Source organism: Salvelinus fontinalis, chromosome 16 (genome assembly GCF_029448725.1).
Source record: "Salvelinus fontinalis isolate EN_2023a chromosome 16, ASM2944872v1, whole genome shotgun sequence".
NCBI lineage: Eukaryota > Metazoa > Chordata > Actinopteri > Salmoniformes > Salmonidae > Salvelinus > Salvelinus fontinalis.
In genome coordinates, this window is record NC_074680.1 from 16,920,977 (window position 1) to 16,942,874 (window position 21,898).

At 44.6% G+C, this 21,898-nt stretch overlaps 1 protein-coding gene across 1 annotated transcript in view; it reads left to right on the forward strand.

The window, feature by feature from the left end:
* LOC129812717 (RAC-alpha serine/threonine-protein kinase-like) overlaps positions 1 to 21,305 on the forward strand; it is a 34,805-nt gene extending 13,500 nt beyond the window's left edge. The window contains exons 2-13 of the mRNA XM_055864534.1: positions 8,736 to 8,864; positions 10,126 to 10,237; positions 10,350 to 10,476; positions 10,919 to 11,050; positions 11,177 to 11,242; positions 11,640 to 11,708; positions 11,852 to 11,977; positions 12,792 to 12,920; positions 17,629 to 17,843; positions 17,932 to 18,019; positions 18,148 to 18,250; positions 19,377 to 21,305. Of these exons, the coding sequence (XP_055720509.1) occupies positions 8,736 to 8,864; positions 10,126 to 10,237; positions 10,350 to 10,476; positions 10,919 to 11,050; positions 11,177 to 11,242; positions 11,640 to 11,708; positions 11,852 to 11,977; positions 12,792 to 12,920; positions 17,629 to 17,843; positions 17,932 to 18,019; positions 18,148 to 18,250; positions 19,377 to 19,456 (1,376 nt within the window). The 3' untranslated portion in view covers positions 19,457 to 21,305. The remainder of the gene's footprint in view (positions 1 to 8,735; positions 8,865 to 10,125; positions 10,238 to 10,349; positions 10,477 to 10,918; positions 11,051 to 11,176; positions 11,243 to 11,639; positions 11,709 to 11,851; positions 11,978 to 12,791; positions 12,921 to 17,628; positions 17,844 to 17,931; positions 18,020 to 18,147; positions 18,251 to 19,376) is intronic.
* Positions 21,306 to 21,898: the final 593 nt, after the last annotated feature.

The window sequence follows — 21,898 nt, forward strand, 5'->3', positions numbered from 1 at the left end:
TGTCCTCTGTGTCAAATGGTAGTATTAATGTACACTGAGCAAAAATATAAACGCAATATGCAACAAGTTCAAAGATTTTACTGAGTTACAGTTCATATAAAGAAATCAGTTAATTTAAATAAAATCATTAGACCCTATTCTATGCATTTCACATGACTGGGAATACAGATATGCATCCGTTGGTCACGGATACCTTGAAAAAAAGGTGGGGGCGGGGATCAGAAAACCAGTTCGTATCTGGTCTGGCCACCATTTGCATCATGCAGCGCGACACATCTCCTTCGCATAGAATTGATCAGGCTGTTGCCTGTAGAATGTTGTCCCACTCCTGTGCGAAATTGCTGGATATTGGCGGGAACTGGAACACGTTGTCTTCCACGTCGATCCAGAGCATCCCAAACATGGTCAATGGGTGACATGTTTGGTGATTATGCAGGCCATGTAAGAACTGGGACATTTTCAGCTTCCAGGAATTGTGTACAGATCCTTGCGACATGGGGCCGTACATCATTATGCTGAAACATGAAGTGATGGCGGAGGATGAATAGCACGACGATGGGCCTCAGGATCTCGTCACGGTATCTCTGTGCATTCAAATTGCCATCGATAAAAGATAATGGAACATGATACCAACACTTTACATGTTGCATTTATATTTTTGTTCATTGTAGATCCAAATCGGTCACCCTCTCTTTCTTTTACAATGGACTGACCTTGAAAACCGTATCTAGGTACAGTCTGGATTTTTTTGGGAAAACTTTTCATCAGTTTGAGTGAATAATTTTTGTCAGAATAGACTGTTCCCCTTGGTTAGTTAAGTAGAAGGTTTTTGATGAATGTGTCTGTTTTTTTAAAGCTCTATTGAAATACGGCGTCAACTCACAAACCATTCAGACACATTCAGTAATAGCACCAGTTCTGAAGAAAATGACAACACGGTAACATACCATGTTCCATGGTAACAGAATTACGCTGAGACTCCAATTTTCGGGCCTCCCGGGTGGCGCAGTGGTCTAGGGCACTGCATCGCAGTGCTAACTGCGCCACCAGAGTCTCTGGGTTCGCGCCCAGGCTCTGTCGCAGCCGGCCGCGACCGGGAGGTCCGTGGGGCGACGCACAATTGGCATAGCGCCGTCCGGGGTAGGGAGGGTTTGGCCGGTAGGGATATCCTTGTCTCATCGCGCTCCAGCGACTCCTGTGGCGGGCCGGGCGCAGTGCGCGCCAACCAAGGGGGGCCAGGTACACGGTGTTTCCTCCGACACATTGGTGCGGCTGGCTTCCGGGTTGGAGGCGCGCTGTGTTAAGAAGCAGTACGGCTGGTTGGGTTGTGCTTCGGAGGACGCATGGCTTTCGACCTTCGTCTCTCCCGTGCCCGTACGGGAGTTGTAGCGATGAGACAAGGTAGTAATTACTAGCGATTGGATACCACGAAAATTGGGGAGAAAAATGGGATAAAATTAAATTAAATAAATAAAAAGAGACTCCAATTTTCAAATTAAAAAGTATGCCAAACAAAACCATTGCAAAGTTAAACAAACCATTCAACTAAATGCGCAAGGATTACTTTTAACAATTTCCACAGAAAAAATTGCAAAAACACATTTACTCAGTTCAAATATAAAGTTTGGTAACAGAATGATGGTAAAATCTCCCTCAGTTTTTGTTTTTATGTGACCGAATTAAGATTCAAAGATGTTTGCAGAAAGAATGGGGTGTCCGCTATGACATGACACCTTGACTTTGAAAAATATATTTTGGTTATTGAACTACAATAAGTGAAGTGTATTTACCCCCAGTAACAGAATGATGGTAACAGAATGACATATTTGGCCTCTGATCTGTACTATAGAGAAATGCATAATTATGAATGTCATTCTCTTCATGGTGATGTATCCTGAATAGGTACACAAAGGTAGAACATTGTAATATCCTCCTTTTGCATTTTAATGAGTTCTATCTACAAACAAGACCAAATTTGGTTGGTCTGGACCGGACCACATCTGTACCAATCATAGATGTCTGTTTTCACAGCTTTGGGCATCACAGTAAAGTACAATACAGTAGAGTATAATACAGTTAAGTACTGCACGGTGCATTCGGAAAGTATTCAGACCCCCTGACTTCTTACACATTTTGTCACGTTACTGCCTTATTCTAAAATTGATTCAAATTTTTTTTTTAATCATCAATCTACACACGATACCATATAACGATCAAAGCAACCCCCTGGAAATTTAGCATTTTACATAAGTATTCAGACCCTTTAAATCAGTACTTTGTTGAAGCACCTTTGGTTAGCGATTACAGCCTTGAGTCTTCTTGAATATGACACTACAAGCTTGGCATACCTCTCCAATTTTTCTCTACAGTTCCTCGCAAGCGCTGTCAGGTTGGATGGGGATCATCCCTGCACAGCTATTTTCAGGTCTCTCCAGAGATGTTAGATTGGGTTCAAGTCCGGGCTCTGGCTGGGCCACTCGAGTACATTGAGAGCAGGTTTTCATCAAGGATCTCTCTGTACTTTGCTCCGTGATCCTGACTAGTCTCCAAATCCCTAATGTTGAAAAACATCCACACAGCATGATGCTGCCATCACCATGCTTCACCGTAGCGATGGTGCCAGGTTTCTTCCAGACGTGACGCTTGGCATTCAGGCCAAAGAGTTCAATCTTGGTTTCATCAGACCAGAGAATCTTGTTTCTCATGGTCTGAGAGTATTTTAGGTGCCTTTTGGCAAACTCCAAGCGGGCTATCATGTGCCTTTTACTGAGGGGTGGCTTCCGTCTGGCCACTCTACCGTAATGGCCTGATTTAGTGGAGTGCTGCAGAGATGGTTGTTCTGCTGGAAGGTTCTCCCATCTCCACAGAGGAGAGGAGCTCTGTCAGTCACCTCCCTGACCAAGGCCCTTCTCCCTCGATTGCTCAGTTTGGCTGGGGCGGCCTGCTCTAGGAAGAGTCTTGGTGGTTCCAAACTTGTTCCATTTAAGAAGGATGGAGCCCACTGTGTTCTTGGGGACCTTCAATGCTGCAGATATTCTTTGTTCCCTTTCCAGATCTGTGCCTCGACACAATCCTGTCTCAGAGCTCTACGGACAATTCCTTCAACCTCATGGCTTGTTTTCTTGTGCTCAGAAATGTACTGTCAACTGTAGGACTTTATATAGACAGGTGTATTCCTTTCCAAATCATGTCCAATCAATTGAAATTACTACAGGTGGACTCCAATCAAGTTGTAGAAACATCTCAAGGATGATATATATATTTATACATTTTATTTAATTGACCTGTTTGCTTGAAAAATGTATTTAATCAATTTTAGAATAAGGCAGTACACAAGTGGGGTGTACTGTCCTCTACTTTATTGTGCTGTACAAACTTGTGAAACAGATGTCTATTGGTTTAGATTTGGACTGGACAAATTTGATGTCTGGTGTCGGTCAGTGCTCAGTGGTGAGAGTGCTGGTTACAGTAAATGGAAAGAGAGGGGGCTCATGGGTAGGTGTCAGTAGGAGTTGGGAGATGTGACATTAACGAGAGAGTGGAGTTGTCCAGGCTGTTTTCACGCTCTTGCTTTGACCACCACGCGACCGAAAGAAAACCGGTATAGGCTGACCATAACAGTATGCCAATGGAGGACAGTAGCAGGTGACCCAACTTTGGTTTGTGACTACTATTTTTCATTGTAGCCAATTCAGTTGCAGTCATTCTGTTACCGATTTTAATCATGTAATAAATCATGAACCAAATTGTTATCAGTAAAAAATAAAAATAAACGAATTGGTAGGTCTACCTTGTTTGATTATCCTCCCTCATGAGGGAAGAAATGAGAAAATATCTTAGAGGCAGTGCAACACCTCACGGCCTCCCCTATTTGAACTACCGGTAGATATGTTGTGTGTATGTGTTGATGTAGTTCTGTCTTTGAGCTGTTCTTGTTTATTAATGTTCTGTATTATGTCATGTTTTGTGTGGACCCCAGGAAGAGTAGCTGCTGCTTTTGCAACAGCTAATGGGGATTCTAATAAAATACCAAAAGTGCAGTTAAAAATGTATAAAATCAACAAAAAAAAAGATGAATGATATTTCCACGCTATGTGGTTGAAATGGGACTGACATTTTGAAAATGATGATATTGCCCTTCGTGTTCAGGTGGGATGGGACTTTTGGCCCACATCATGACCTCACAATGATCTGATTTATAATATACCAATGAAAGTTCATCTGGATAAGTGCGAGCATCCAGGCTGTGTATGTAAATATGTTCAAATTTGTTTCCTAATGCCCAAACGATTAGACTGAGCATTTAAAGGGCTTAAGGAGACTCAGGAAAATAACTCCCAAATATATTTAGCATTTATGTTCATTAAATGAACACACACACACAATTATTTATTAGACATAGTGATGATTTGCAAAGACTGCACAGGGGTTTTTACAAATATGCTTCTTTGGGTAACAGAATGACAACACTAGGCAATATTTATTTTAACTTACAGAAGGCAAAAAAATTCTTCAAGTTAAATGTTGATATTTGTTGTCAGGGGTCTTCACCTCAACGTTATTGTATTTCTAATACCTTATTCAGACTTTTTCTGCTAGATGTTTTCTTAAACCCCTTTTTCCATCTGTTTTAACCAGAAATCAAAGCTTTTGCTTATTACAATTTTTGGTGGTGGAAAAATGTATCAATGCCTTCATTTCTCATACTCTTAGCTTTCATTTGACACCAAATGTAATGTGCTCCTATGCACTTTACATGTTGGTGCTCATGGGTCTTTACATGGAACTGCCCATATACAGTATTTGGACAATTGGCTGTCTATGCAGCTGTAAGTCATTGAGTGTGTGTGTGTGGAGGGCGTGGCACTGGAACATTGTGGCTGTCCATACACAAGCCATGTAGCAGTTGGCAAATAAAGATGAATTCTCTTGTGTTTGGCAGATTCTCACTGTTCATTATTTTCCACTTTGCCAAGCGTGCATCCCAGACCCCAGCAGCTGTTTGTCATGTAAAGACACTCTATCAGCCCCCGACAGCTCCTCGCATGCCCCCCCCCCCCCCCCCTCACACACACACGAACATGCGCGTATAGACTTCAGTCACGCTCTCAGACACGTATGTAGTGAACATATGTAGTAATCTCTCTCGCTACCTTCTGGTTCTCTCCTCCCTCATCTCATTCATTTACAGTTTGTACTCTCGTCTACGTCCTTTGCTCCTAGAACTTTATGTGACGTCTCTGGGACAAATGTAGAGCAGGCTCCAACAGTGGAAATCCTGTTTGTGCTTGTTGTTGTGCATATGTTTCCGGGATGAGTCTGTAGTCAAAGTTACCCATCTCAAAGATTGTTCAGTTCTTGATCTTATCTGCTATGTTGTGATGCTCTCAGTTGTTTCCTGTTTTCTACAATCAAAACGTTCTAGTGGGATGAAATAGGCCAGTTTACTGCAGCTGAAAGACTTTGAAGATAGAGTTGATAGCAGGGGACTCCTTTTATCCCAGAGTTCCTTTTCTTAGTCAGCATGTTGTCTCTTCTCTTACTCTCTATCCTGCGACATGTCCAGTTGGTCCAATCTGTCCAAATATAGTGCGTCAAAAAAAGCACACAAATACTTAGTGAGTCATTTCATTTGTCTATGAATGAGTCTTGGCATCCCCTCTCACTGTGCAAAGACATCAAATCAACATCTAGTCCACATTGGTTCAACGTAATTTCATTGCCAACCAGTGGGCTGCTGCTGTTGTCTGCACATCCATAGCCTCATGTCCCATAAGCACGCATTCTCAAGTTGTGGGGATAGCACGTTAGGATGTCATCAACATAACATTAGCACAGTACAGTACAGTAGTGGGCTGGGTTTTTAGTCTTAGAAAAAGGTCATTGTAAAAAGTAGAAGTGATAACTCTGGTCTTTACAAGCTAGCGTCTCCTGAGATGCCATTTGTATTACAGTGAAGGATGACCATGAAGTTTCTGACACCTTGGCTTTGTTATGTAGTGACCGGGTACAGCGTGTATTCATCATCACCTTGGCTTTGTTGTTATGTAGTGACCGGGTACAGCGTGTATTCATCATCACCTTGGCTTTGTTGTTATGTAGTGACCGGGTACAGCGTGTATTCATCATCACCTTGGCTTTGTTATGTAGTGACCAGGTACAGCGTGTATTCATCATCACCTTGGCTTTGTTGTTATGTAGTGACCGGGTACAGCGTGTATTCATCATCACCTTGGCTTTGTTGTTATGTAGTGACACTGTGACAGGGTACAGCGTGTATTCATCGTCACCTCGAGAGCCATGTGACAGAGCCAAGCTTTGCGTGGAGGAATGTCTGTGCAGTGCGTTCCAGACACAAGGCATGGTGGACACCAACTCGTGCCAGCCTGGGTGGGCATTGTGCGTCAGAGGGGCTGGCAGGCCAAATCCAGGCCCCATGCAGGCCCTCTGTGCTTGGGGAGGGCAACAATAGCTGTTGTCAGATATATATTGTACATTCACACATTCAAACATAGACATATACACTGTAGAGTGTACTTTCGTGCACATAAACAAACATCTGTCTCTGCTTGTCTGTGTTGGGACCATGGTCTAGATACCAGTTTGTGGCCTCGACACAATTAAGGTAATCACTCAGCCAGTTCGTGTCATTGTTGAAAACCCCAAACGGTAGACCCAGCCTACTTCCTGAATCTCTCTCTGTATTCTTCCCGAAAGAGTTGAGCGGAGCCCTGCCAGTGTGTAGGCTAACTCTTCCTCTGTCACTGTGCTGGGGTGATGCAGGCTTGGAGGTAGGGGCTCATTATGCTGCCTCTGCATTGTGCACATACTGTCCCCAGCCTGCCCTGCCAGGGGCTCTGAGCCTGGCCTGGGGTGAGGTGGGGGATATGCATCAGCCAAGACCTCACCACAGACTGACAAACCAGCTGGGGCAGAAGTGAGGCCTTGGTTTAAGGCTGGGGCTGAGACCAGGTCTGAGAGGGTGTTTTTTTGGACACAATGTCCCTCAGGTTTGTCATGAGTCTGCAAAGGGGTCTTGGATATGGAGGCTGTGTGGGTCCAGGTGTTGGAAACTGTTGGCTTCTCACCCATGATCCTGCTCCTTATAGCCGTATCTCTGTTTCTCCTCACCAATGCCCACCACTGTGCTGATGTAACGAGGAATTGTCAGTCGTGTGAAGCTGCCATTGACCCATAGTTGTAAATCACATTGACGATGTGGATTCTCTGGGGACCGGTGTGTGTGTGTGTGGATTAGTGCTGTGAATGTTGATTCATGAGCCATGTAGTGTAAAATAGACAAATGACTCATCACTGTAATTGCAGCATATTGGACAGGCATGGGGAAATCCACAGAGGTATTACTCTATATCACACTGTGTGTTTTTCAACGAGGATGTAGTGAGCTCAGCTCTGTATGCAAGCAGTAAGCATTGCAATCTGAAGGCAGACAAAGTCTAACTAATTTCTAAATGAGCTGCATTTGGTGTAAAAACACTTAGCCAGCAGGTTGGAGATGGAAAAATCTCCTCCCCGTGCCATGATGAAAAATGGCAACAGCCGTAATAACATATTGGACATCTGCTGCAGATTGAAATTTAAAGTATACAGTGCTCTGAGGCAGATGTTTTCTCTAGTGCTGTGATTTCTGCCGCCACCTCGCAGGTTGCAGTAAAGCAGGTGTTTTACACTGTGTGTGTGTTACTGCTGTAATGGTTGGTGTTTGAGTGAATCAGAGCCATCTAGCCCCTCAGGTGGCACTCTGCTAGTCGGACAGTTTAACCATCACTTTGAGGTGAGACTTTTAGAAAATGGCGTACTATCCACTTAGTGATGGTCTACATTGCCTCTTCTCACTAAGAGGAGTTTATATGAGTTGTGATGAGTGGACTAGAGGTCATTTAGGTACTGTTATAGAGGGATTCCCGGTCTGTCTGCCTCATCACAGACAGGTCTGGGATCAGTTTCCTCAGACTGGAGCCTGTGGTCTAACTGTGCCAGGCTCGGGGAGAAGAGGAGCAGGACGCCGGCATTGACTGATCTCTACTTCCCCCAGACTTCTGTATCAGAGGAAATGGGGCAATTAAGGACAGCTTGCTCAGGCACTGCATGGGGTTAATACCCGGCTCCCATAATTAAAAATAAATTACACTTTTCCAATATAAATATTCAAGCCCCTCTCCGATGTGAGCCACTGCCTTTTTTATGGTGCGTAAGCGTTTTTATTTTTCAGATTTCGGGAACATCTGGCACAACGTTTCCTGAACCATCCACAGAATAAATAGAGTTTTGTTGCCTTTGAGAGATTAGTCTGTGGGTGTGTTGTATTGAAGTGGATGGGGAAGGGATGGATCCCTTTGGGAGCTCTGTATGGGACACAAGAGGCAGAGGCAAGGGTCCTGACTCTGGCTAAAACAGCCATTTGTCCTGGCTTTGTCCTACTATAGTGGAAAGTGGGTGAAAAGATGGTAATTTTAGTGAACAGCATGGTAATTAGATCACAGGAAATGGGTCACACCACTGAAATAAGGGTGGCGCCTTGAAAAGAATAACTTTGTGCATCATAAATCATCAAACCGCACAGCTAAATTGTCATAGACCAATCAACATGAAGAATATAGCTGTCGTCATGGTGTCGGCTAATGGGATCCTAAAAAAATTGAATCTTGTGAAACCAGCACATTGGATTATAGACACCAATTATGCGCATCCAATTTCTCCCTCTCTCTTTGCAGGAGAGTACATTAAGACCTGGAGGCCTAGGTATTTTCTACTCAAGACTGATGGTACATTCATAGGCTACAAGGAACGACCACAACATGTTGAGGCACTTGAAACCCCTTTAAATAACTTCTCAGTAGCACGTGAGTATCTACGCTTTCAAGACTACTGTCTACATTACCTCACCCATTTTTAAGTTCATATCACGCTATACACTGAGTATGCAAAACATTAAGAACACCTGCTCTTTCCATGACGTACTGTAGACTACTGGGCAGGTGAATCCATGATCTCTTATTGATGTCACTGATCGAAGTGGATTTAACAAGTCTAGATGAATGGGAGGAGACGGGTTAAAGAAGGATTTTTAAGCCTTGAGACAATTGAGACATGGATTGTGTATGTGTACCATTCAGAGGGTGAATGGGCAAGAGAAAAGATGTTCCTAAAGTTTGGTGTACTCAGTGTATATTGCATAATCCCCCATAGAAAAATGTTATATTCTGTTCAGTAGCTCCTATGCCAATGTCTTACCTTATTGGTACAGTTCAAAGAAACAGCAGAATAGACTGGTGTATTCTCCCTGGCTATGTGTGAATTCCAGTCTTGTCTAAGAGACCGCTCTGCTGTGACTCTGTAGAGCAGAGCAACCCTAGATGGCAGAAAGTTACTGGGACAGGCTCTGCAGATGATTGAACAGAGTAATTAGACATCATACTGTTTGTTAAACAAAACGTTTCCTCCTGACACTCTTGAGTTATAGTAGTTATTAACCGGCTGATTTCAATTATTTATCTGTGCTCTGCTCTGTAGCTCTGTCTCAATCAGCAGTACGGAGAGGGAGAGTCACTGAGCAGACCTGCAGTAGACCCACAGAGGGGCCGTGTGGTGCTGGGTGTGGGTCTGGGCTACACAGCCACACTGATAGGGCCCTGCTGGAGCTCAGTGGTGGCCCAGCCCCATATCCTCCATCTAACAGACATCCTGACAAACTCCTTCATGTCTCCTTTTGGCACACGCAGTATGTTGACTATGTGAAAGAGCTGCACTGGGAAACTGGCTGCTCTCTTAGAATTCTAACTTTGATTCAAGCAAATTCTTTTGAAGTGAATGTTGTCTGTGGCCCATATTATATATTTGACATTTTCTGGAATTGACTGAAACGTCTGCTTTTTTCACATTATCCATGTCACAGTCCCATGTAATGACCAAATCTTGAGGTTCAAATATTCAGTATGAAGAGATCTGTGATCAGGGTTTCCCCCTTCACCCATAGTGCACCTGTTCAGTTCCCTGTGTATGGTGGCAGTCCCTGCAGTGTCTGTTAGGGTGGCGATAAAGATAAATGGCTGTAACTGCGGGTCTCTCTCTCCTCCTGCGCCATCTCACCCTGGATGTGGCCAGAGTGCCAGCTGATGAAGACTGAGAGGCCCAAGCCCAACACATTCATCATCCGCTGCCTGCAGTGGACCACTGTCATCGAGCGCACCTTCCACGTGGAGACCCCCGAGGAGAGGCAAGCTCACATGATTGGGCTGAATTACCTCATGTTAAATGAGGTGTTGTAATTTCCCTTCCACTCTCTCTCCCTCTTTTCCTCTAACTCGTCTCCTTTCTCAATCTCTCAGGGAAGAATGGACGAAGGCCATTGAAGCCGTAGCAGACAGTCTACAGAAAGAGGAGGAGGAGATGATGGATTCCTCCCCAGACCCAATGGACATGGAGATGTACCTGACCAAACCCAGACTCAAAGTGGTGCGTCCCTGCCCTCCTCACGGCTCTTCCTGCCTCACCCCGCTCCTCACGGCCTTTCCTGCCTCACCCCAGCACACCCGGCTCCCTGACACTTTCCTCACATCAGCCCTGGGAGGCTTAGCACCACATAGCGTGTCCATTATGTTTCATCACCACACGTGTGCTGTTAACTCATGAAACAAAGGTCTAAGGGCACCGGATTGGATGTCCCCCACGCAACCGTTTTCAACATTCTCACCAGCCCTGGGGGTCAGAGGTTAAATTAGCCACTGCAGCATATAGTCCCACCTTTAGAAGAGTGTAAATTGCGGAGTGGATGAACTAGCACTTGTAATGCTTCCGTGTTGTTGTCAGTGGAATTATATGTTTTGACTAGTTAGAGCATGAATTTGTTATAGCCCCTGTTTTGTAACCCGGTGGCTCTTTTTCTCCCCTCACTCAGACTATGCATGACTTTGAATACCTCAAACTACTAGGAAAAGGCACTTTTGGCAAAGTGATCCTGGTGAAGGAGAAGGCCACAGGACGCTACTATGCCATGAAAATCCTGAAGAAGGAAGTAATCGTAGCGAAAGTGAGTACAGGCCACTGACCGTTACAGGAAGCATGAGAGCGAGAGAGAGAGCATGGGGGCGATCATGGATACCTAAACGGCAGCCATTGTGGGAGTTGCACAAACACTCTTTGTGATCTCTTTCAGGATGAAGTGGCACACACACTCACAGAAAACCGAGTGCTCCAGAATTCCAAGCATCCGTTCTTGACGGTGAGAGACCCCTCCATCCACTCCATACACCTAACCCAAACTCTCCTCTGGCCACAAAGACTCTGCGGAGCTTCCGTGCAGGGGGAGATGCTGAATCTGTGCTGGGAGAGTTTGAGCTATGTTTACAAACACAGCAAAAGACTTGGCCTCTATTGAGGACACTAGACCTTTCATTGTCAGTTAACCACCTTTCTCAAAGTCTGATGGCTCACAATGCCAAACTCTTCCACGTTAAGTGGTAACACATGCAGCTTGTGTTCATCCCACTGTGGTGAATGGGCAGTTGGCACACATAATATCCCAAAGGCAGATATCACATCAACAAAGACTTTTCTTTTGGAGAACTTGCAAGCTTATTTTTTCATTGATTGCAGTTAAAGTTATACACTATCTCCAGGGCCTGAAATACTCCTTCCAGACTCATGACCGGTTGTGTTTCGTCATGGAGTATGCGAACGGCGGAGAGGTGAGCTTTTTAAACTGTCAATAACACCTGACACGCAAGATCCAATTTAGCTAGTAGTAGCCAATAACGCCTCCCACCCCTCCTTCTGTGTACGCTTACCTTGTTCCCTCTGTCTCCTCTCCCTCCTTCCCTCCCTCCTCTAGCTGTTCTTCCACCTGTCCCGGGACCGGGTGTTCTCGGAGGAGCGGGCTCGGTTCTATGGAGCAGAGATAGTGTCAGCGCTGGACTACCTGCATGCTGAGAGGAACGTGGTCTACAGAGACCTGAAGGTAAGGTGGTGGAACACAGTCAGTCTCTGACCTGGGATATAAATAGTGTCCACAGCAGCATGCTGCAGCCAGGGGTGCATCGATCTGCCTCCCCCTGATTCAGGCCTCACTGCAGCTGGAAACTTAGGCCTAGATGACCTCTTATGGCAGGAGGAGTAGAATAACCAACATATCCTTCTGGACAGCTGTTCGACTCATTTATTTTCCTTTGTTTTCACCATTAATGTAAATAGGCAACAATTAAACATTTTGTATTTTAGAAAGTGTGTAAGAGTATTGAGTCATCTTTTACCCCCGGCATCAAACTTATTCCGTAAAGATGCAATTTGTTCCTACCAGAAGCAAGAGGCCGGTACAAAAACTCAGTGAACTGTATTCATAGCATAAGAGCAGAGGTATTATATGACTGTTTTTTAGGAGGGAGGGGAGGGAGGCATCTGTAGCCCTGTTTCTTCCAGCTGATGAAACTATACCAGCCAGGTCAGCATACACCCCCCCTCCTCGTTCCCCCCTCCCTGTGATCTTCCCATGGGTTTATGAGGCAGGCTTCCAACCTGCTAAGGTTCCCCTGAAAATGCCAGGGTAGCAGTATTGGAGGATGTGCTGACTCTGGCCTGCCTGCCTGGTGCTACTGGTCACGTGTGAGCTACAGATGCCAGGTGACGTTTAATGAGAGGATGATATTAAAAGGCAATGCATCGCTAACTCATTCCTCTGAGCTGAAGCCAAATCAGCTGGGCCTCAATCACACACCTCATACAGGCATTCTCCCTCCTGATGCGGATACTTCCTGTCTCATTCTGTCTCCCTTCAGCTGGAAAATCTCATGCTGGACAAAGACGGACACATACAGATCACTGACTTTGGACTGTGTAAGGAGGGGATCACAGACGGGGCCACCATGAAGACCTTCTGTGGGACGCCAGAGTACCTGGCCCCAGAGGTAGTGTATTCTCACTGTCCAATCACCAATATGGGGGTCATTAAATCTTATCATTTTGAGTCAGTAAAGATGTAGCCTTTGGAGCCCAACCCATGTGGCCTTCTTCCTCTTCAGATGTTTAGAATTTGATGTTGTGAAAAGACCTGATGGTTCCCACACTTTTGACATGTTCTTGTTAGTACACTGTATCAAATTTGAGTTTAAATCAACTGAACAGAATAAAGTCACATAATTGGTAAGTACCTGAAAGAATTAACAGACTAAATACTGTTTGAAGAGAGGAGAATGTATGTGTGGCGCAGAGAATATATCCCAGTACACACAGCATCATAAATGTATGTTGTCGGGCATATTGTTAAGGCATACAAGCTATGTGGAAGAGTGGCTTTGGGACAGCTGTTCCTAAATGCCTGTCTAATCTTCAGTGTAAGACATGGAGCTAATGAGTCTGCAGTGTGACTAGGGCAGGGCAGGGTGTGCCCATTTTTGTTGGTTGAGAGGATATGTGTACAGGGGTGTGGCTGCTCCCCATTGCGTGCAGATGTGATGTGTGTTTGAGTGGTGTGTGTAGCGCGATAGGGCATTGTGTGTGCGATAGCCCTCTTGCCATAGGAATTTTTTTCCGGGAGAAGGGTGCCCATGTTCACACAGTTGGCGGCTTGTTGTTTTTAGCCGCCATTTGGAATTTGCTGGGGGGGTGGGGGGGGGTTGGCAGTGCCTAAGGAAACGTGAGCTTCCACCCCTGGAGAAAAGTCCACATTGGCTGCAGCTGCTTCTAGCCCACTGCTGCCCGGGATGATGAGGATGATAACAATTGATTACATTTGTAAAGCGCTTTTCATTAAGCAAGATTAGTCTCAAAGTGCATAAAATTAAAGTTAAAATAGAAAAATCGTTTTAACAAACAAAGAAAATATAAATCACCATATCATAAAAGCAACAATCAAAGTCTAGGATGAAGGGTAGGCCAGCCAATAAAGTTAAGTCTTCAGGCCTGCTTTAAAAGCCCCAACAGTCTGAACCCCTGTTCAGGATGACTATCCTGACCTGTCAAAGCCAGGGCCACGCACGTTGTCCTTACTTCACTTCTCCCCAGTAACATTCTCCCATGGCGCTTTCATCTGATATCTTCATCTCTCTTAGAGGACCATCCTGATCTAGGGCATAGTCTACAGTAGCTATCATCACAAAAGCCAACCAGCGCATGAATGACTATTTCATCATAATGTCCCCCACTCACACTAGGGCCAGCAAAAGGCAAATGATAAGTAAAAGGAAAGAACAGAATCTGTTTATATAATTTCATGTTTTATGTGGGGTATGTTAGAAATGAAAGACAACCTCCATTAACTGGACCCCCACCCATATTCACCCCCAGCTCTTCCTCTGCCATTCTGTACACAGTAACATTCTACCCTATAACAGCCCCAGCTCTTCCTCTGCCATTCTGTACACAGTAACATTCTACCCTATAACAGCCCCAGCTCTTCCTCTGCCATTCAGTACACAGTAACATTCTACCCTATAACAGCCCCAGCTCTTCCTCTGCCATTCAGTACACAGTAACATTCTACCCTATAACAGCCCCAGCTCTTCCTCTGCCATTCAGTACACAGTAACATTCTACCCTATAACAGCCCCAGCTCTTCCTCTGCCATTCAGTACACAGTAACATTCTACCCTATAACAGCCCCAGCTCTTCCTCTGCCATTCAGTACACAGTAACATTCTACCCTATAACAGCCCCAGCTCTGCTAGACTCCAGCAGCGGAGACATCAGGGGGCGTTTCCGTAGAGACAGGGTCGCCGCAGAGCGTCTCTATGGAGCCAGGGCCAGGCAGTGTTACAGGTTGTTCTGCAGTAAACAATGACCTTGTTGTGTGTGTGCTGCACAGGAATCCTGTAACGTCTGGGAATATTCCACAGGCCAGGAGCCCAGCACTGAAAACCTTCCTCTAGAGAACACCCATGGAACCAGTTTCACTTAAGCCACTGTGAAATAGGGTCGTTTTATAGAAACATTGGAACAGTAATGACTGAAGTTGAATTAGGGAAGTTATGAACAAGGAAGTTAAGGAGAGTGAAGGGAATCACATAATGTGAGCCAGTGATGTGTTTGAGAGAGGGACGGTAGCTGTGTTTCTGTTAGGGGGAGAAAAAAAAGGGCCAGAGTAAGATGGAGAGTAGTATCAAGTGGAGGATATTTCTCTTCCACTCCTCCCTCCACTCTGCACTGTGCTGTCCTTGGGGCCAGTGTAACAGAGTCGGTCCAGGCAGCCCTGGTTACGTGTGAGGGATGAGCTTGGCTCCTGTGGTCCTGGCAGCTCCACAGCTGTGGCGCTCTTCTACATACTGTATATGGGGCAGCTGCAGACCCAGCTGTCTCACGGTGTGAATCGCACGACAGCAGCGCTGGAAATAGAGACGGCCCAGTAATCCTAGCACCGTGCCGGCTTCAGGTTACCCCTGCCCTCCGAGGCCCTAACCGCAGCGCCAAGCAGCGTGCCCCTCAGACACACACGCCGCCCACCCACACGCACAAACACACTCCGGTTTTGTTCTATTTACGGCCACGTCCGTCCATCTGTTCTGCCTTCCTCTCTCTGGGTCTGTGTACCTTCATGTCCATATTTAATTCTATTAGGCTGCCCCCTTACCTATGAATCTATTCCTGGACCGGTCTATCTCACCTCATATAACCTTTTTATGTTTTAAAGAACAGCCTGTTCTCAGTGAGTTGATTTCACTACAACATCCTTCTGTTACTGTTGACCCAGCTACACATCCCAGAAGGCCTTGTATAGTAACAAATGGAAGAGTGTACTGACGTTCAACAGGTTGCCTCAGTTGGTCAGCACAGAGCTGAAGCAGCCAGTTGATTAGAGCGTGTGAACATGTCACCTTCCATGGTGTGTGAGCCTCCACCTCCATGACTAAGGGCTGTGGCAGTGGTGTGGTTGGATATACAGTGCATTCGGGATGTTGGTGTGTACAGCAGACCTCTGGTGATTAAATATGCAGGGCTCCTGGGGAAATTCTATCCCTGCTCCTATTGTGAGATGTGAGTCAGTGCTTGCTGTGGCTGGTCAGAAAGCCCAGACCAGGAGAAGGGGGGGGGGGGGGCACTGGCCTCGGGGTTCTTTATACAGCCTGGAGAGCTGCTGACCTCACTACTCACCTAATGTCCATCCACTTAGCTAATAGATAGGTTTTAGAGATCTAAACCAAGAATGTATAGTATGTGTGTCTCTGTTGATGCCGTCATAGGGCTGACCGTACATTTGAACTCCTGCTAGCCCTATTATTGTCCTTGTACAGTCCTATATTTTATTTTATTTTTTAAATTATTTTTATTTAACCAGGTAGGCAAGTTGAGAACACGTTCTCATTTACAATTGCGACCTGGCCAAGATAAAGCAAAGCAGTTCGACACATACAACAACACAGAGTTACACATGGAGTAAAACAAACATACAGTCAATAATACAGTAGAAAAATAAGTCTATATACAATGTGAGCAAGTGAGGTGAGATAAGGGCAAAAAAGGCCATGGTGGCAAAGTAAATACAATATAGCAAGTAAAACACTGGAATGGTTGATTTGCAGTGGAAGAATGTGCAAAGTAGAGATAGAAATAATGGGGAGCAAAATAAATAAATACAGTAGGGAAAGAGGTAGTTGTTTGGGCTAAATTATAGATGGGCTATGTACAGGTGCAGTAATCTATGAGCTGCTCTGACAGCTGGTGCTTAAAGCTAGTGAGGGAGATAAGTGTTTCCAGTTTCAGAGATTTTTGTAGTTCGTTCCAGTCGTTGGCAGCAGAGAACTGGAAGGAGAGGCGGCCAAAGGAAGAATTGGTTTTGGGGGTGACCAGAGAGATATACCTGCTGGAGCGCGTGCTATAGGTGGGTCCTGCTATGGTGACCAGCGAGCTGAGATAAGGGGGGACTTTACCTAGCAGGGTCTTATTGATGACCTGGAGCCAGTGGGTTTGGCAACGAGTATGAAGCGAGGGCCAGCCAACGAGAGTGTACAGATCGCAGTGGTGGGTAGTATATGGGGCTTTGGTGACAAAACGGATGGCACTGTGATAGACTGCAACCAGTTTATTGAGTAGGGTATTGGAGGCTATTTTGTAAATGACATCACCGAAGTTGAGGATTGGTAGGATGGTCAGTTTTACAAGGGTATGTTTGGCAGCATGAGTGAAGGATGCTTTGTTGCGGAATAGGAAACCAATTCTAGATTTAACTTTGGATTGGAGATGTTTGATGTGAGTCTGGAAGGAGAGTTTACAGTCTAACCAGACACCTAGGTATTTGTAGTTGTCCAAATATTCTAAGTCAGAACCGTCCAGAGTAGTGATGCTGGACAGGCGGGCAGGAGCAGGCAGCGATCGGTTGAAGAGCATGCATTTAGTTTTACTTGTATTTAAGAGCAATTGGAGGCCACGGAAGGGGAGTTGTATGGCATTGAAGCTCGCCTGGAGGGTTGTTAACACAGTGTCCAAAGAAGGGCCAGAAGTATACAGAATTGTGTCGTCTGCGTAGAGGTGGATCAGAAACTCACCAGCAGCAAGAGCGACATCATTGATGTATACAGAGAATGCTGAGTATGCAGAGTATGCTTCCAGGTATGATTGTAATTGTTCATAGTGGTATTAGTAAAGTTGTACTCTATTGAGTTGTGGTTGTCCTGTGTTGTTTAGGTTCTGGAGGACAATGACTATGGCCGGGCGGTGGACTGGTGGGGTCTGGGCGTGGTCATGTACGAGATGATGTGCGGTCGGCTGCCCTTCTACAACCAGGACCACGAGAAGCTGTTTGAGCTCATCCTCATGGAGGACATCCGTTTCCCACGCACACTGGGCCCCGAGGGCAGGTCCCTGCTCTCAGGCCTGCTCAAGAAGGACCCCAAGCAGCGGTATATAGGCCTAGCCTCTCCTCCCTTCTCATTCCAACCAAAAAGGCCTCTGTAGTTACTCTTGTCCATTGGTCCCTGTGTCTTCCAGGTTAGGTGGTGGACAGAATGATGCTAAAGAGATCATGCAGCACAAATTCTTTGCTGGGATTGAATGGCAAGATGTTTATGAGAAGAAGGTAAATCGGTGTAACAATTTCCATTACTTCAGAGAACAACCAATAGATTTGACCAGACCTGCAAATGTCTACACTCTGACAGGACAGATGTTCCAATGTGCTCCATGATATCCTCTCTTCTCTCACAGCTGGTCCCGCCCTTTAAGCCGCAGGTTACCTCAGAAACAGACACGCGGTATTTTGACGAGGAGTTCACAGCACAGACCATCACTATTACACCGCCCGGACAAGGTACTACCTCACCCACTGCCACTGTATCGTTACAGGGTACACACACCAGACTCGCATCAGAGAACAGTATTACGAGCCCAAATAGACAATCATCATACTAATGTTTTTCACTGACTCACTGGACCGGAATTCTTTTGTTTAATTGTGATGATCATAGTCTGACTCATTAAGAATAAACTGGACACACACGTGGGTCTGAATGTCAGTACTGTTGAGAATACGACAACCACTTACTGAGTTTCAGAATCTCAGACATTTCTATCCCCCTCTTCAGAGATTTTCTGAAAATGTTGATTTTAAACTGAACTTTAAATTGTTTTTATCATGGCTCCAGAGGTACTTGTTTATTTTGAGGGAGGTTTACAGAATTTCAGTGTCCCAAACGAAAACCCCAAGCTGATCTACATGGTTTAGTTTTAGATAGAATGTTGATTGAAGACTGTAATATTCTTCCTCTTGTCAGGCTTATGAGAGAATGCCCCTTGTTTCTACTTTAAATGCAGTCCTATCTTTGCTTACTATCAGACTGCCTAGGACATGTACGTTTTGGGTACTCCCAGTAGATTTACAACCTATTAATTGAACAACCATTTTAAAAGGTGCACTCCATAAGAGTTCCACGTGCAAATAGCCCTTGATGTAGATGATACTGTATATCTGTACTGTAGTAGTCAAGGAATTAAATCCCACGAGAGAAATAAAAGTTTGAACATCATTTAGAAGTATAGATTGCACTCTCAAAGGCGAGTATTGAAATGAGAAGGGGAAGGTTCATGTTCCCTATCCCAGTGCAATTAATGCGAGGTCAAATTACATAGAGCTTATTCAATTCCTCTGGGGGATTTGTGCCCTCTTCTGGAACGCGTGTGTAACATCTATGTTATTCCATAGTTCACTGTGTCCCTCAAAATGGTGGGGCTAGAGCACTAGCAATGTGTGCCAAACTGCACCCTGGGCTAGTTCTAGGTACATTATGTATTAGGACTAAATCATAATGCTTTTCGTAATCACTGAGATGAAAAAGAACAAATTGAATTCAACAAATGTGATGATCAGATTAACGTTATACACTAATTGAGTTCTCTCTGTGCCATCTCGCTCTTTCCTTCCCACTTATGTATTCCAGAAGACAGCATGGAGTCGTTTGACAGCGAACGGAGGCCCCACTTCCCACAGTTCTCCTACTCTGCGAGTGGGACAGCCTAAACACCCCCTCATTCCTCTGGTCCCAACATTTCCCCTCATCCTATCAGACTGCACATCCAACTACATTCGCCCCATCCTTTTTTTACTTCCATTGTCGCATATAGTATTGTTGAACAGACATTTGCTATCTGCAAGTTCGGTAATTATAGGGGAACATGCTTCATACTACACAAATGAAAAACTGGTTGTTTCTGTGGCTTCTTAAGACTTTTCTAATGGTGAGAGATAACACTACAGTGTTGCTTGTCTTGATGAGTTGAGTCAGACAAGCTTGATGTTCATAAAACCATACTTTATAGGAAAAGGGTGGCAATGTGGTATATCATTTTAGAATGGTCAGGCTACACTTTCCTAAACTTCTATTTGCCTTGCTTCTGTCAGCACCTGTTATATTTGTCACACATTATTCACAAAGTGAACATTTTATGGGACCATAAGGATTGTATTGGAATTAGCCATGTAAAATGTAAATGTATTTTTGATGTTCTTTGTTTAAGGCAAAGACATATTGTGGACCAACAACAACATATGACCAATGACTTAATGTTCCATGTAGTGGGAGGTTTAATCATATTTAGATATTGTTATCAGGACTTTCACATTACACTAATCACTATTTGACCAACACTTTGAAACCTGTTGTTCAGCCATTTGAATGTACCTAATCAATAAAATGTATAATTCTGCATACCTAACTGTTGTAGAACATGGTTGATTCTCATAGGACTTCCATCCCTCAAAAGAACATTCTTATCCGTATGTTAGAGCCCCAAAACATTCTAGAACAAAGTGAGAATGACATGGTCTATGGACCTCTGTCAGAGTGCTCCGCTCCATTATCAGTCTAATGACAAATTGTGCAATACAATGGCAGACACTTAAAGAACTGATTCTGGGAGCAGGCATACAATGTAAATGTGTTCAAGCTTGCCGTCAATGAATCTCAGAACTGTGTCTACACGGTCAATTGGATATCCTTTTGCTGTTGTCCCATTGAAAAGACAGTTACTCTAATCTCTCTGGACTATGTGCTTGGATCATGATGCCTTCCTGTCTGAATGCTGTGTTTCAAACACTCTCGGCTGTTTCTTTCTGAACTGGCCAGTCAGGTACTGATCCTTTCTGCCCAATCAGGGAGTCTTCTGTCTCCTCTGGGTTTTTTCCTCTTCCACAGTATTGGGTGTTTTCACTACAGCCTCAATGAGGTCACTGTAACAACATACAGTCCTTTAGGACTTACTCCATAAACAAGCTGGGCTGTGGTTCAGGGGAAAACTAGTTGAGTCCGCTTTGATCTCTATAGGTAGGGATCAGGGTACATGGTTCTGAGTTATTTATAGAAAACGAGTTTGACTGTGCCAATGACATGCAATTTTCTACCCCAAAACATGTATTTGTTACACTTTATAGTCGGAAATGACTGAATTAATGTCAATTCTGAAAGGTGTGAACTATTAAAGGCTTGTTTGTGTAATTAACCCCCCTATACAGATTGCTGTAAATAAACTGAGAATCTTGGAAATGCTTTTTGTGGAAACTGCACAGAGTGTTTCCAGAGGACTGATAACTATGAAGTTAATGTTATTGAATGTAAAGGCATTTTTTTTTCACCTCAATTCCTTTTTTTTCCAAACAAACAATTGCTAGATTGGATTGTTCCTGTGCACTCACCCTTTGCTGTCACCCTCTGAAAATGCCTTATACCTTCATTTTTACTTTTTTTTTTTGTACCTGCCCTTTCCCATTCCTGAAACTGAGGACACCAGCTTTAGTAAATAAATAATATAACCTTTGTACACTTTTTACAGTTTTGTTTCTTTCAAATTTATATTAAAATGTCTTAACTAAATTTGTGCCAACTTGTCTTTTTTTCAGTTGATCGTTAAAGAACATTTATCTTCTCTAATATGCTTTAACCCACAGTCATAGATCCAAAACATTAGAAAGTCAAGCTTGTCCTGAGTGAAGTACTTAAGAAAAAAATAATTCATGAGGTGAGCGTCTGAAACAAATGAATAAACCTAAATACTGGGTGGTTGGACTTGGCCCTGTTTCTGTACCTCCACAGGATTGCTTAGGTCCATGTCTGTCTGGCTCGATCTGCAGATTAGGTTAGAGCTGGAGGAGAAGCTCCTTTGGGCCAGACCCAGATGGTACAGTCTCTGGAGCAGATGTTGACAGCCAGGGCTCAGTCTGTCTGTCTGGCCAGCAGCACTGCTCCTCACCGCAGGACCATGGTTGTGCCCAGTGTGGGGCTCACCTGACAACCGCTCCTCACCTGGCTCCAGCTGCACAACCCACAATGCACCTCTGTGTTAGCAATGATGTTCTGCCCGCTCTTGGGATGCGTTGTAGGGAACTTGTCAAATACTGACTCCACCTCTTTACGACACTGTACCAATCTTTCCAATTTTCATCTGAGGGTTGAAAACACATCTATGC